We start from the raw sequence: 16,718 nt of genomic DNA on the forward strand, positions 1-16,718 counted from the left end.
TAGCAATGATCAGCAACCAATTTGATAGAGCTTAAAAAGAACAATGGCCAAATATCGTACAATCCAGGTGTGGGAAGCTCTTAGAGACTCATAGCAGTAATCGCTGCCAAAGGTGCTTACAAAGTATTGACTCAGGGGTGTGAATACTTATGTGAATTAGATCTTTCTTTCCTTCTCAATACATTTTCAAAATATTCTATAAACATGTTTTCACATTGCCATTATGGGGTATTGTGTGTAGATGGGTGAGAAAAATAATTAGTTCATACATTTTCAATTCCTTATGATTTTTTTTGGACTGTCTGTTTTTAAATTTATGAATGTGTTATTCAATGTGTTTCTATGGGCTATAGTAGTAAATATATATATATTTGTATACCTACATTGGTCCTAAAATTCCAAATCAAATAGCTTAATGATCCATGGTATGACCATCTTTAAACAATTCCATATGTTAGCTTAGTAGAAACCCCCCTCCACACTACGAGGTTGGAATAATACTGTGCAATGATTTGATATTGAGATAAAAACCGATGCATTGGGCCTTTAAAGCACTATGAATTACTCATGATTTGGGTCTGACCAAATCATGGTCTGGTACCACCAAGTGTAAAAGTTGGTGATACCAGTGGAAAATGTTAGTCTGGGGCCTTGTAATAGTAATTAACACTCATGGAAGGTGTTGATTCAGGGGAACATATATGACAGGCACTAATTTGCAATATAGCCAAAGTTGTTAGCTTGACGTTGATAACGTATTTTTATTTTACCTTTATTTAACTAGGCAAGTCAGTTAAGAACAAATTCTTATTTTCAATGATAGCCTAGGAACAGTGGGTTAACTGCCTGTTCAGGGGCAGAACGACAGATTTGTACCTTGTCAGCTCGGGGGTTTGAACTTGCAACCTTCCGGTTACTAGTCCAACTCTCTAACCACTAGGCTTAAGCAGACTGGCAGAGAACAAGAAGAAGTACATAGTGACAGCAGAGAATATGCTGAGACAGACAGCACAACAGGGAGGCAGACAAACTGTCTAGAGCAGAGGATCAGTTATCGTGGTGAGATGTATTTCCAGTGGTGTTTTTACATATTGTATTAGTTTTAAACATGAGCTAGATAAAAAAAGTGGAGGTCCCTCTCACCAGTCACTTGTACAGAAATGGTTGAGAAACACCGTGCAGTAATTTTAAGTGGCAGCACTACTGGCTGTGTCTAAAGGCGTATAGGGTCAGGGTGTATTTGTGTTTGGCTGGTGGCCCACCGGGGTTATGGTGGTGATATGAGTTGACGGTGCACACAGTGATATGGGATGGTGTAGATCAAATGCTGAATTTTTGTCCCAGTCCGCCCCTGTGCTATTCAACTAAAGAATTGATAAAGATACCAAATATTTTAGTATATTCTGTAGCACTGTGGCTCTATATACTACACTAGCCAGGGCTATAGCCTACGTGAGAAGAAAAAGTAATGAATGAATATGCGGGGCCATAGGGTATTTAAAGTACTGAGTACAACAGACATATTTTCTGGTAGGCGGACTGTCCAACAAATAAGCCATTGGTTCCCATTCTCTCTCTCTCTCTCTCTCTCACTCACTCACTCACTCACTCACTCACTCACTCACTCACTCACTCACTCACTCACAAACGGGAGGTTGAGTGGACACAAGGTCCAGACAGAGGGACTGGGACTGGCACTCTAGACCGTATCACTGGGCATTGCCCGCTCTTCTCCCGACCCTAAGCCCCTGTTGTTTCAGAAATTCCTTTTCTGTTCACCAGTATGCTGAACTGAACTACATCCACAACAGCCTCCCTAATATCAAGAGCTGTGAAATGCAGTATAGCCTATTGGTTTGCCTTTGAACACATTGAGGTGTCATTTATTGTGTCCAGCAACGTGTTGATTGACTGACTGTCCTGTGAAGGTTAAAAACCTGGGTTACAGAGGTGCCCAATTTACAGTAGACCTACTGTTGTGTTGCAAGTTGAGTAATACATCACAGAGAGATCATACATGTACAGCACAGGAACACTTTAGTCATTCCTATCACAGGAATTAGTGTTTACAAAATGAAAGCCGTGCCAGGTGTATACATTGAGCATTATTGTTAGGGCAGGACAATAGTGCTCAGTGTGTTTTGTTGTGAAGTGCCAGTGTGATTTAAAGCTGCTGACTGCACCAGACGCTTACATTGCACTCGCCTCTCACTGGCTCTCTCTCTCCCTCCGTCATTTGTATGGATGGACACAGTCTGTCTGCCTGCATGGTTTGGTCATAGCCTGCTGTTGCCTGCCTGCCTGCCTGCCAGTCACCCACAATGGGCACATGTTCTCTCTCTCTCTCTTTGTCTCTGTCTCACTATCTCCCCCATATCGCATTTCTCTGATTCTCTCATTATTTCATTCACTCACTTAAATCTTCCTCTCTCTTCTCTCCCCTCCAAACACATACAGTATCTCTCTCTCTCGACAAATCTCTCATATACTCCATAAAGCATCCCACAGTGTAACAATCCGAAAGGCCTTCTGGTGTTTTCATTAACTAGTTGGTGGCTGTGACTGAGTCAAGGAGTTAGGGATAGGAAGAGGAAAGAGAATAGGAGGAGGAGAGGAAAGGGAATAGGAGGAGAGGAGAATGTCTTGACGAAACAATAGTCAGAGGGGTTGGCCAAACAAAGCACATCCAGATGGGATCAGACTATCTGCTGTTATTCACGAAGACATTCACAACAACAGGTGGGTCTGTTCTGATAAAGCAGAAAGCACAGGAACGCAGGGAGGTTGAGGCACACACACACACACACACACACACACACACACACACACACACACACACAGGCACAAATACACACACAACCAGAACACACTTCCTGGAAATGGGAGGGGTTGTTGACCTGGAGTACCAACACAATACACACAATACCTCAGCCTGGTCTCATAGACTAGACGTAACATAGTAAATCCGAGATGGTCAAATTAGAATATGTTACGTTTGGTTTTGTTACATAAGCTCCCGCTGGGCTCCCGAGTGGCGTAGCGGTCTAAGGCACTGCATCTCAGTGCAAGAGGCATCACTACAGTCCCTGGTTCAAATCCAAGCTGTATCACATCCGGCCGTGGTTGGGAGTCCCATTGGGCGGTGCACAATTGGACCAGCATTGGCCAGGGAAGGCTGTCATTGTAAATAATAATTTATTCTTAACTGACTTGCCTAGTTAAATAAAGGTTACATTTAAAAATATATATATATAAAAAAAACAAGAGATGGTTACAAGTGTGAGTCTCATCACGGACAAATTTAGCATTTTAGCTAATTAGCAACTTTTCTATTACTTATAACTTTTTGGCGACGTTGCAACTACATGTTAGCGAACCTTAACCCTTTTAGCTAATCCTTCCCCTAACCTTAACCCTTTAACCCAGGGGTGGGGAATTCCAGTCCATGAGGGCCTGATTGGTGTCAAAGTTTTGCCCCAGCCCCAGCTAACACACTCGACTCCAATAATCACCTAATCATCTTCAGTTTAGAATGCAATTTGATTAATCAGCTGTGTTTGCTAGGGATGGAGAAAAAGTGTGACACCAATCAGGCCCCCGAGGACTGGAGTTGCCCACCTCTGCTTTAACCTATCTCCTAAACTTAAACCTAACCTTAAACCTAACCCCTAGCCTAGCTAACGTTAGCAATCTAGCTAGAATTCGTAACATATGATACGTTTTCAAAATTTGTAACATAGTACTTTTGCAAATTCGTAATATATTATACGTAATGGGTGATGGACATCCACAAATTAATACATACCATACGAAACTTAACATATCATACTAAATAGTATTTCACGGATTTAGGTACAGAATAATACGAAATGCTCTGAGACCAGGTTGCAGCCCTGCATGTAGAATAATCCTCAATGCCGTGAACACATGTGTCTGGTAGCTCCATTTTGTCTGCAGAATAGTCCAGTACCTCTCTGCATGCCTTTTGTTTCACAGTAAAAACACAACTGATCTTGTTGTTTGTGTTGTTCAGACCAAAACATTTCCTTTTGGTCAGACATTAAAGGGAAAACAGAAGTCTGTGGCCCTATGATAACTGCATAACTTTACATGGCTGATGGAACACATATATACTTTGAGTGATTGCTCACCTCATGTTGATACTCTTGTCTACTGTTCATGAAAATAATGTGATTGGCATGATGACACGGATAATAACACATTTCCCTATCCATCTCATAAGCCTATTTGAAATGATGTTAACCACATAAAATGTATGCAGTAAAGTTGCCCAAGGATAATGGGAATATTCTGCAAGAGTCATTTAGTTCCATCGTCTGTGTCCATCGGTATTTTCCGGAACATGATCTCTTCTAGGTCTTCTGAAGCTAGTTTTTGCGAGTTGCCTGTCTGTCTCTCCCCTGTTCTCCCCCACCCTCTTATCCCCAGACTGCTTTATGTCTGGCTAGTCTGGGCGTCAGTGAGCATGCGCGGTCGCCATGTTAGCAAGTTCTCTCCTCCCCCTTCGGTCTCGTCACACTCCGACAGCACGAGTCACAGTGCAAGAAGGCGGACTGGCTGTAGATGGCTCTTGGAATAGGGAGTGATACAGCAAACATTGGACTATAACAAAGACTTGTCTTAATGGATTAAACTGTTTTGCGAGACATTTAAGTGGATATATTATCCTAAGGATAACCTTATATCGGTAAAGGATTGCTTGTTTATTTATTGTTTTGCTTCTGAGAAATTAAATAATGCGACTCTCCACAGTGTGTGGATAGTGATGGAGCGAGCTAACGTTACACTTCTATCTCAGCTCTCGCTTTGGATGTGTACTGCATACTCTCTTTGTGTTGTTATAGCTATTTATTTTAGATAGCTACCTATTGAGATAAGATATTAAACGACGAAATGCTGGCTTGTGTGTGAGAAAATACGCGTATGTGACTGGATAACAAGCCCATCAGCTGACGTTAGCCAACTAGCTTGTTAGCATTTCTGCTCGCCAATCGACTGTCTAACGCGAGCATTCTCCGTCACGAGAGGGGACGTTTATATACCCATAAAAGCTAAATAATCGAACCTTGTATTTAAGACGGATTTATTTATTGTCAGCTGATATTATATTGTTAAATATCAGTCTTTTGACCTAATCTTTGTCAAAACGGCGGCCCCAAAACATTGTAACGTTAGACGAGACTATCAGTCTAGCCGCTACCCCCTGGAATCTTTCAAAATGCACCATCCTGATTCTGCAGGAGACTCTGGCAGCGTCAGAAAGATGGCGCACCCGGCGAATTTTCCTAGAAGGGGTAGTAACATTAACACTGGCGCCGGGAGTGGCCCCATGTCAACACCAGCTAGTTCGGCTGTTAGCAACAGCCACGTCCCCGCTGAAGACTACCAATCCCCCCTCCTGATGCAGTCTCAACCTCTTGTTGGATCATCCTCCCCCGGGCCTCCACACCCTCCCCACAGCCTGAACCTGCACTCCCAGCCACAGCCCCAGGCTCTGTCCTCTGGGTCACAGGTGAAGAAGAAAAGCGGCTTCCAGATCACTAGCGTGACCCCAGCCCAGATCTCTGTGAGCACCAACAACAGCATAGCAGAAGACACCGAGAGCTATGATGATCTGGATGAGTCTCATACGGAGGATCTTTCCTCTTCAGAGATCCTGGATGTCTCCCTCTCTAAGGCCAACGACATGGCTGGGGGTGAGAGGAGTTCCTCGGAGGAGACACTGAATAACTTCCATGAGGCGGTCACACCCGGGGCAGTCTCCCCCAACCAGCCCCCCCACTCCTTAATCCAGGGACCCCAGCACGGCGGGATGGTTAACGGGAATGTGCACCACCACCATCATCATCACCACTACCACCATCAGCAGGGGCAACATAATCATCCTCACCAGGCCCTGGCTCAGCCTCCTTCCTCAGCCCCCCACTCAACCCCCACGTCTGGAGGAGTTGGTGGTGGCTCAAAGATGCCTTCTGCCATGGGGGTCCTTCTGGAAAATGTTTCAGTGGGTTCTGCCAGTGTTGCTGCTCAGCCTGTAGCAGTTGTCCCTCTCCCTAGAATGCATGGCTCTACTGCTGGTGCTACCATTAGCATAGCTAATCCCCTGACCAGCAATATTAGTATTGTGGATATGTACATCTCTTCCAATGTGCCTGTGATGGGGGGTGTTAGCAGCAGTGCTAGCAGCAGTGGTGGTGGCTTCCCCCCCAGTGTGATGAGTAGCAGTGGTGGGGTTGGAGGTTTGATGGGGAGTGGCTTTGGCAACACCAACCCCAATATCAATTTGATACAAAATCAAAGCTCTGGAAATGTGAACTCGAGCATCACTATGAATTCTGCTGCTGCCACTGCCTCTGTGGTGTTGGGGCCCTCCAGTGGCACCCAGGATGGAGGAGCTGCCATGCCCCAGCCAGGAAAGAGCTCTGGCATGGCTTCGGCCTCAGTCCCCTCCTCCCAGCCAGCCCCAACCCTAGCTCCTGCCACCACCAGCTCCCGTTTCAGAGTGGTCAAGCTTGACTCCAGCTCGGAGCCTTTTAAAAAGGGCAGATGGACATGTACTGAGTACTATGACAAGGAGACCCCAGGTTCAGCCCCTGCCCCCTCTTTCTCTGAAGTTTCTCTTCCTAGTGGATGGGGTGTGGAGAGCATGCGACCGTGCGGGCCTGAGATTGTGACAGGGGGGTCGGAGAGAGAGGGCATCAGTGGGAGTTCAGTGAACAGCACACTGAGTCATTACACAGATAACGTTGGCAGTGGAGAGGCCGGAGGCACCCCATTACTCCAGTCTCAGTCTCACTACCAGGACTACTCCAACCCCCCTAAGGCCTTCCAGACCTCCCACCCCAGCCTCCCCATGGGGGTGTCCCAGCCTCACCTGCTGACCACTGTGGCTCCCTCAGTCCCCGCCAGTGCTCATCAGCCTGCCACAATCAACATGGCTGGCCTCAAGACCACCCTAGGCCACCCTACCACTCCCATGCTCCAACAGCCGCTCACCTACGCCCAGGCAGCCTCTATCCCAGCCCCAGCCTCAGCTCAGGGACTAGTGGGGGTGCATCAGCAGCAGATGAGCTATGCTCTTCCCCAGCAGCCTTCTGTCCCTTCCCATGCAGCCCCAGTGCACAGGCTGAGCCAGGTTGGAGGTATGCATCCAGACTACCCTCATCCCCAGGCAGGCCTACCCCAACCTGTTCTCCCACAGGCCTTGCCTGGACCCGGGCAGATGGGAGTCCCGCAGCAGCAGGTGGTTGGCTCCATGCTCCAACCCCAGAGTCTTCTCCAACAGCAGCCCCAGCAGACCTCTCTCCAGGCCTCTGTGGCAGGAACGGGGCTAATGCCTCAGATGGGCCCAGGAGTGCCCGGGTTTGGGCAGCAGCCACAAGGACACCCTCTCCCCCTGGACCACCAACATCAACAACAGCAGCAATCACTCCCGGGCCAAGCCCAAGGACTTGCCACCCAGCTTCCTGTCCCCCCTAACCAGGGCTGCCTAGCCTCCATTGTGCCTCATTCTAACCCCCAGAACGACCCCCAGCCCCAGAACAGCAGTGGACTGGCCCAATCTCAACTCCAGTCCCAGCCACCCAGGGTCAGCATGCCCCAGGCTGTGGCTGCCCAGGCCAGCGCCCTGTATGCCAGCCTGCCCTCCTTCACCACCACCCAGCTGGAGGATGCCCAGCGCCTGCTCTTCCAGCACCAGTCTGCCTTGCTGGCACAGGCCCTGCCCAAGCTGGCTGGGGAGGGTGGCTCTGAGATAGGCACAGGGCTGGGGACTGAAAGTAACCCTGCCGCCACCGCGGTCAGTGCCTTAACCGCTTCTGCCGGACTCTTCAAAGCTGTGGACGGAGACGATGATGGGTGAGTCCAAAATCTAAGCCATTAGTATAGGTTTTTGATCAATTGATTGCTTGATTTGATTTTGGGGTATAGAACAATATTTCTTAAACATATCCACTAATCCACTACAGTAGTAGGCCTGCTGATACAGACAATATAACTAAAGAGATGGTCCCATGTTTTCTCATTTATCCGCAGCGAACAGTTTGTTCCCTAATGTTGTTTCTGATGTGCTGAATGGCATTCAGACCATGAAATGTTTAGTCAGTGTTGGCCTTAAAACACAGTGTTCTGAACATGACGTTGCATTCTAGCATTGTAGCAGTGAATGCACTTTTTAGGGAGGAATTGGGGGAACCATGGTACTACCAATTATGTAGATGACTGATCGGGGGGCGCTGTGTTGAAGCCACGTGCCTCCATTTTGGCACTCTCCTACCGTTTGTAAAAAAATAAATAAAAAGAAAAGACAAAAAATACATGCAATTGTCTACTTTAGTTTTTGCCACATGTATTCTATTACAGACACCTTAATGCATTCTTTAAAATGATATAATGTGAGCTAAACATCAAATAAAACACACACAAATATACAATATATTTTTCCTTAAAGGTTTATTTTTTTTGTTACTGTCACCAATACAACAACAAATACTTAAATACTTGTAATTTTGTCCTTTAAATGTTGAACTGAAATACTGTAGAATTCCATTCATTCCTACTGGGGAGTGTCAATATGGCTAACCGGTGGTTTCAAAGCCTCTCAATGGCGTATACATGGCATTGACAATCCAGGGTTAAAATACAGTATTTTCGGAAAGTATTCAGACCCCTTGACTTTTTTATTTTTTTTTAACGTTACAGCCTTATTCTAAAATTGATTAAATTAATCAAATGAAAATGATATTACATTTACATAAGTATTCAGAGCCTTTACTTAATACTTTGAAGCACCTTTGGAAGCGATTACAGCCTCGACTTCTTGGGAATGATGCTACAAGCTTGGCACACCTGTATTTGGGGAGTTTCTCCCATTCCTCTCTGCAGATCTTCTCAAGGTCTGTCAGGTTGGATGGTGAGTGTCGATGCACAGCTATTTTCAGGTCTCTGGCTGGGCCATTCAAGGACTTTCAAGGGTCCCGAAGCCCCTCCTGTGTTGTCTTGGCTGTGTGCTTAGGGTTGTTGTCCTGTTGGAAGGGTAACCTTCGCCCAGTCTGAGATCCTGAGTGCTCTGGAGAAGGTTTTCATCAAGGATCTCTCTACTTTGCGCCGCTCATCTTTCCCTCGATCCGGACGTGTCTCCCAGTCCCTGCCACTGAAAACCATCCCCACAGCATGATGCTGCCACCACCACAATGCTTCACCGTAGGGATGGTGCCAGATTTTCTCCAGGTGTGATGCTTGGCATTTTCTTGGTTTCATTAGTCCAGAGAATCTTGTCCATTAGGTGCCTTTTGGCAAACTCCAAGCGGGCTGTCATGTGCCTTTTTACTGAGAAATGGCTTCTGTCTGGCCGGTCTACCATAATGGCCTGAATGGTGGAGTGCTGCAGAGATGGTTGGCGGCCAGCTCTAGGAAAAGTCTTGGTGGTTCCAAACTTCTTCCATTTAAGAACGATGGAGGCTACTGTGTTCTTGGGGACCTTCAATGCTGCAGACATTTTTTGGTACCCTTCCCCAGATCCGTGCCTGGACACAATCCTGTCTTGGAGCTCTACGGACAATTCCTTTCGACCTCATGCCTTGGTTTTTGCTCTGACATGCACTGTCAACTGGGGGACCTTATATAAACTGCTGTGTGCCTTTCCAAATAATGTCCAATCAATTTAATTTACCAAAGGTGGACTCCAAGTTGTAGAAACATCTTAAGGAAGATCAATGGAAACAAGATGCACCTGAGCTCAATTTTGATTCTCAGCAAAGGGTCTGAATACTTATGTAAAGTTATGTTTTTTTATCTTTAATAAATGTGCCAACTTTTCTAAACCTGTTTTCGCTTTCTCATTATGGGGTATTGTGTGTAGTTTGAGGGGAATAAAAAAAAATAAAAACATTTCAGAATAAGGCTGTAACATAACAAAGTGGAAAAAGTCAAGGGGTCTGAATACTTTCTGAATGCACTTTACATCATTGGGTACTTCCTAATGGAATGGTGAGCTAGTTTGGATTGGGGGAATCCAGGTCGCCACGGCAGCACCGTGTGTGGGTGAATGGGATGCCAGACTGCTGGTGAGATGGTAGACAAAACAGTGTGTGTGCGCACCCACTGTCTGAGAGAGCTGTATGCTAATCTGCCCCTCCTCCACCTTAGACACTAGACAGTGCAGTGCTCAGCTGGAGGTGACATTTTGGCTACTTCAGACTGCAGTGACTGCATTTAGTGTGTGATATATATATTTACGTGCACACACACTCTCAGTGCCCCAGTTGTGTCAGCTTTTGACAGATGTCGCACAGATCCATCCTTGTCTGCTGCACAGACCACTTTCTGCTACCACAATATTGTTTTCACCCTTTCCAATCAGTGCAGATGAGAGGAAACAAGGAGAGGCTGGATTGCCATACACACTCAGCACTTTGATGTCTTACTGCAGGGAAAAGGTGGTTTAGGGTTCATGAACATTAGGTCAAAAAGGTCAAAAAATATTACTAGAAAATATTCATATTCATGAAATCGCAAGTGAAATATAGTGAAACACAGCTTAGCCTTTTGTTAATCACCCTGTCATCTCAGATTTTGAAAATTATGCTTTACAGCCAAAGCAAGTTTGTGTAAAAAGCACGTTTGTGTAAGTTTATCGATAGCCTAGCATAGCATTATGTCCAGCTAGCAGCAGGAAGCTTGGTCATGAAAATCAGAAAAGCAATCAAATTAATAATTTACCTTTGAGCTTCGGATGTTTTCACTCACGAGACTCCCAGTTAGACAGCAAATGTTCCTTTTGTTCCATAAAGATTATTTTTATACCCAAAATACCTCCGTTTGTTGGTCTCATTATGTTGAGAAATCCACCGGAAATAGCGGTCACGACAACGGCTAAAAATGTTCCAAATTATATCCATAATATCGACAGAAACATGGCAAACGTTTTTTTATAATCAATCCTCAAGGTGTTTTTCAAATATCTATTCGATAATATATCAACCGGGACAATTGGCTTTTCAGTAGGAGCAAGAGGAAAAATGACTACATTACGCAATCGTTTACGCTCATTCTTCAACATAAAGGCGTGAAACTACGTCAAAATGCTGTAGACACCTTAGGGAATACGTAGAAAAAGGAATCTGGTTGATATCCCTTTCAATGGTCAATAGGGGTGCATAGGAACACAAAGGTTTCAAAACATGAGTCACTTCCTGATTGGATTTTCCTTAGGCTTTCGCCTGCAATATCAGTTCTGTTATACTCACAGACAATATTTTTACAGTTTTGGAAACTTTTGTGTTTTCTATTCTAAGCTGTCAATTATATGCATATTCTAGCATCTGGTCCTGAGAAATAGGCCGTTGTTATTTTTTCCAAAAATGAAAAATAGTGCCCCCTAGCTTCAAGAGGTTTTAAGAACAAATTCTTATTTTCAATGACGGCCTAGTCATTAACTGCCTGTGGGTTAACTGCCTGTTCAGGGGCAGAACGACAGATTTGTACCTTGTCAGCTTGGGGGTTTGAACTTGCAACCTTCCGGTTACTTGTCCAACGCTCTAACCATTAGGCTACCCTGCCGCCCCAAAATGATCTGATACATGCCATTTAATGATCTGATAGAGGTAGGATAATGCAGGTGGATGCAATACTGGCCGGAAACTTGCTACTTATGTTAAATAATGTAATGTTAACTTGTTGATTTGAATGTAAAGCTTTACACACTAGCAGACATAATCTTTCATGCTTTATCTAGAAGACCATTGAATTTAATTTAATTTAATTTAACTGACCATTGGTCAGTGGCAGCGCTATGAGTGTGAGGGAAAGTAAATGGAATATCACTCTTTAATACGTTTAGAAGTCCGTGTTTGAGATTAGTGCGGAATTATTTTTTTATGTGCTTTGCAGCTGAAATTTAACAGCTTTTAGGTTACCAACTTTCTTAAACATTTTTTTTACTTTGTCTAGAGCCGGAGTTTAGGTGAAGGTTCTGGAATATGGTACCTCTGTGATCAGTTTAGAGCACACCAACTTTGTAGAGAAGTGTAGTGAACCAGGGTTTTTGACCAACAATAACTTTGTCTTAATCGTTTTGAGGATTCTACAGCCAGCTAGACGTGGTCATATGGAGGTCTTTGCTACTGTTAGAAACCCCTGGGCTGTGGCTCACCTCAGCCGTAGCTATATTGGACCTGAGGGATGGCTACTCCTGTCACATGATGGTGTACTCTGAGGAATGTGTAATCTAGGAGGATAATGTGGATTATAGTCTTTAATAAACGCAGCATTTGAGCTCGCAGCCCAAATCCCTTTTCACAAATGAGCAGATTGTCTTGGTGAATTAGCCTCCTAACCAGCTGTTTACCTTCTTTAAATAATTAATAACTTTACATTGACTTGTATTGAGTTTAGCCTTAGTCACCTCAGGATAATCAAGGAGTTTTTGACAAATACAATTACATTTTCTGCAAATGGGGGTAGTATGGTCATTGATGTTGGTTAGATGTATAGGCCTAGTTTTTTTCAGTACTTGACAGCTTGCTGTAACAGATGTCAGTAGGATGATGTTTGATAATGATGACTGGCTGTGTCAGTGACACGCCTAAACAGCCCAGGCAGCTCCACTGTCAGAGTTAATCAGCACAGCACAACCAACCAGCGGGAAGGAATGAATGCTCACTCAGTGTAGGGTTGGGCCATGTCAAACTTTGTCCTATTGTGATTTAAGTACCCATAAAACATTGATATATGAAGTTATCGCCCTATATTGGCCAATATTTGTTTGGTTAAAAACGAAACAGAAAAAGACATCTTAAAAGGATCGCTAGCACAAGCTCGCATGCTAAGGGCGGGACTAGAGAAATCATGACAAAATATATTTTGGAGCCAAATCTTTTTTTATTTGCCTTCCTTCTTTTGGAGCTGTGGCACGAAAGAGGTGTGTGTCTGTGTGTGCCGACCTGCAAGTGACAGTCAAGAAGCCTAGCTGGCTGTGTGATGGGTTGTAAATCATCAAGGTCCCGGCTGCAGGCAAACAACTCTGATTTCCCCAGAACTGGATCATTTTTCATTGATTTGCATTTTTGCCTAATCTTCCTCTCTTATCAGGCCTTATTACCTAATTCTATACGTGGTAGGTAGGTTGTAGCCTATATTACTAATAGTAGGCTATGGAAATAGGCTGTGTAGAGTAGGCCTTTAATCAAATACTTTTTTTTGTCACATGCTTCGTAAAAAACAGGTGTAGACTAACAGTGAAATGCTTACTTACGAGTTGAAAGTAAAGATTAAAAAAATAATAATTTAACTAGTGACACAAGGAATAAATACACAGTGAATAACGAATAGCAGAGTCCATGTGCAGGAGTACGAGATAATTGAGGTACCTATGCCTTCAGAAAGTATTCAGACGCCTTTTTGCAAATGTATAAACATTTTTTTTGTCAAAATGGCATGTGTATATTGATGAGGATTTTTTTTTTAAATTAAAAAATAACGTAATACCCCATAATGACAAATGTTTTTTAAATACATTTGCAAAAATGTATAAAAAGCAAAGACGGGTTCATTATGGGGTATTGTGTGTAGATCCATTTTAGAATAAGGCTGTAACGTAAAATGTGGAAAACGTCAAGGCTTCTGACCACTTTACTTTTTCCACATTTTGTTTTTCTCAGAAATATATCCACAATACCCCATAATGACAAAACATGTTTTTAGATTAAAAAAACAACAACAAATACCTTATTTACGTAAGTATTCAGACCCTTTGCTATGAGACTCTAAATGTAACTCTGGTGCGTCCTGTTTCCATTGATCATCTTTGAGATGTTTCTACAACTTAATTGGAGTCCACCTGTGGTAAGTTCAATTGATTGGACATTATTTGGAAAGGCATACACCTGTCTATATAAGGTTACACAGTTGAGGTCGACCGATTTATGATTTTTCAACGCCGATACCGATTATTGGAGGACCAAAAAAGCTAATACCGATTAATCGTCCGATTTTATTTTTTAAAATAAAATAATAAATTAAAAATGTAAAAATTTATAATAATGACAATTACAACAATACGGAATTAACACTTATATTAACTTAATACATCAAGTGTTGGAGAAGAAAGTAAAAGTAAAGTGTGCCATGTAAGAAAGCTAACGTTTCAGTTCCTTGCTCAGAACATGAGAACATATGAAAGCTGGTGGTTCCTTTTAACATGAGTCTTCAATATTCCCAGGTAAGAAGTTTTAGGTTGTAGTTATTATAGGAATTATAGGACTATTTCCCTCTATACCATTTGTATTTCATTAACCTTTGACTATTGGATGTTCTTATATGCACTTTAGTATTGCCAGTGTAACAGTATAGCTTCCGTCCCTATCCTCGCTCCTCCCTGGGCTCGAACCAGGAACACATCGGCAACAGCCACCCTCGAAGCAGCGTTACCCATGCAGAGCAAGGGAAACAACCACTCCAAGTCTCGGAGCGAGTGACGTTTGAAACACTTAGCTAGCCATTTCACTTCGGTTACACCAGCCTCATCTCGGGAGTTGATAGGCTTGAAGTCATAAACAGCGCAATGCTTGACGCACAACGAAGAGCTGCTGGCAAAACGCAAAGAAAGTGCAGTTTGAATGAATGTTTACGCGCCTGCTTCTGCCTACCACCGTTCAGTCAGATACTTAGATACTTGCTCAGTCAGATTATATGCAACGCAAGACACACTAGATAATATCTAGTAATATCATCAACCATGTGTAGTTAACTAGTGATTATGATTGATTGTTTTTATAAGATAAGTTTAATGCTAGCTAGCAACTTACCTTGGCTTTCTGCATTTGCGTAACATGCAGTCTCCTTTTGGAGTGCAACGAGAGAGAGGCAGGTCGTTATAGCGTTGGACTAGTTAACTGTAAGGTTGCAAGATTGGCTCCCCCGAGCTGACAGGGTGAAAATCTGTCGTTCTGCCCCTGAACGAGGCAGTTAACCCACCGTTCTTAGGCCGTCATTGAAAATAATGTGTTTTTAACTGACTTGCCTAGTTAAATAAAGGTGTTAAAACAAACACAAAAAATTGCCAAATCGGTGCCCAAAAATACAGATTTCCGATCGTTATGAAAACTGGAAATCGGCCCCAATTAATCGGCCATTCTGATTAATCGGTCGACCTCTATTACACAGTTGGCAGTGCAGCATTGAAGATCCCTAAGAACAGTGGCCTTGGTCATTCTTAAATGGAAGAAGTTTAGAACCACCAAGACTCTTCCTAGAGTTGGCCGCCCAGCCAAACTGTTCTATCTGGGGAGAAGGGCCTTGGTCAGGAAGGTGACCAAGAACCCGATGATCACTCTGACAGAGGTCCTCTGTGGAGATGGGAGAACCTTCCAGAAGGACAACCATCTCTGCAGCACTCCACAAATCAGCCGTTTATGGTACGACAGCCCGTTTTGGAGTTTGTCAAAAGACACCTAAAGACTCTCAGACCATGAGGAACAAGATTCTCTGGTCTGATGAAACCAAAATTGAACTCTTTGGCCCGAATGCCAAGCGTCATGTCTGGAGGCAACCTGGCACCATCCCTACGGTGAAGCATGGTGGTGGCAGCATCATGCTGTGGGGATGTTTTTCAGCGGCAGGGACTGGGAGGCTAGTCCGGATCGAGGTAAAGATGACCGGAGCAAAGTACAGAGAAATCCTTGACGAATACCTGCTCCAGAGTGGACCTCAGACTAGGGTGAAGGTTCACCTTCCAACAGGACAATGACCCTAAGCACACAGCCAAGACAATGCAGGAGTGGCTTCGGAACAAGTATCTAAATGTTCTTGAGTGGCGCAGCCAGAGCCCGAATTTAAACCCGATCTAACATGTCTGGAGGGACCTGAAATAGCTCTGCAGCAATGATCCCCATCCAACCTAACAGAGCTCGAGAGGATCTACAGAGAGGAATGGGAGAAACTCTTCAAATACAGCTGTGTCAAGCTTGTTGTATCATTCCAAAGAAGATCGAGGCTGTAATCCCTGTCAAATGTGCTTCATCAAAGTACTGAGCAAAGGGTCTGAATACCTATGTGAATGTGATATTTCACTTTTTTGTAATTTTTTTTTTTTGTTAATACATTTGCAAAAATGTGTTAAACGTGTTTTTGCTTCGTCATTATGGGGTATTGTGTGTAAATTGATGAGGGGGAAATAAAAAATAAGAATAATTTCAGAGTAAGGCTGTAAAGTTATAAAATGTGGAATAAGTCAAGGTCTGAACTTTCCGAATACACTATAGATAATAGAAAATAGAAGCAGTGTGTGTGTGTGGCGTCAGTATGCATGTGTGCGCATGTTATGTGATTCAATGCAGGTATTCTGGATAGCCATTTGATTAGCTATTTGGTACATTAGTACCGCTTGCCGTGCGGTAGCAGAGAGAAGTCTATGGCACGGGTGGCTGGAGTCTAGGGCTGGGCAATATATTCAATTAATTTGCACGGCGCACCTTCCCACTCACACACAGACACCAAGCTCCTTACTCTGTCACTCACATCAACAACCGCAACGAAAGATCACTACTTCCTCTCTGACCACAAGCAGTTTAAACTCTCTATTTACATTTGAGGTTTGGTCCAACAGAATGTATCATATGGACACTGAAACAGAGATACTATTTTACTGTAATAGAGAAGTTAACCTTTCTAATGATACCCTTTTTATGTAGAGCAGACCA

At 43.8% G+C, this 16,718-nt stretch overlaps 1 protein-coding gene across 1 annotated transcript in view; it reads left to right on the forward strand.

Annotated features, from left to right (window-relative positions):
• Positions 1–4,539: 4,539 nt before the first annotated feature.
• Positions 4,540–16,718, forward strand: part of tsc22d1 (TSC22 domain family, member 1) — an 86,634-nt gene continuing 74,455 nt past the window's right edge. The window contains exon 1 of the mRNA XM_021579446.3: positions 4,540–7,878. Within this exon, the coding sequence (XP_021435121.2) occupies positions 5,240–7,878 (2,639 nt within the window). The 5' untranslated portion in view covers positions 4,540–5,239. The remainder of the gene's footprint in view (positions 7,879–16,718) is intronic.

The sequence above is a fragment of the Oncorhynchus mykiss genome, chromosome 22 (genome assembly GCF_057628025.1).
Source record: "Oncorhynchus mykiss isolate SJ-2025 chromosome 22, ASM5762802v1, whole genome shotgun sequence".
NCBI lineage: Eukaryota > Metazoa > Chordata > Actinopteri > Salmoniformes > Salmonidae > Oncorhynchus > Oncorhynchus mykiss.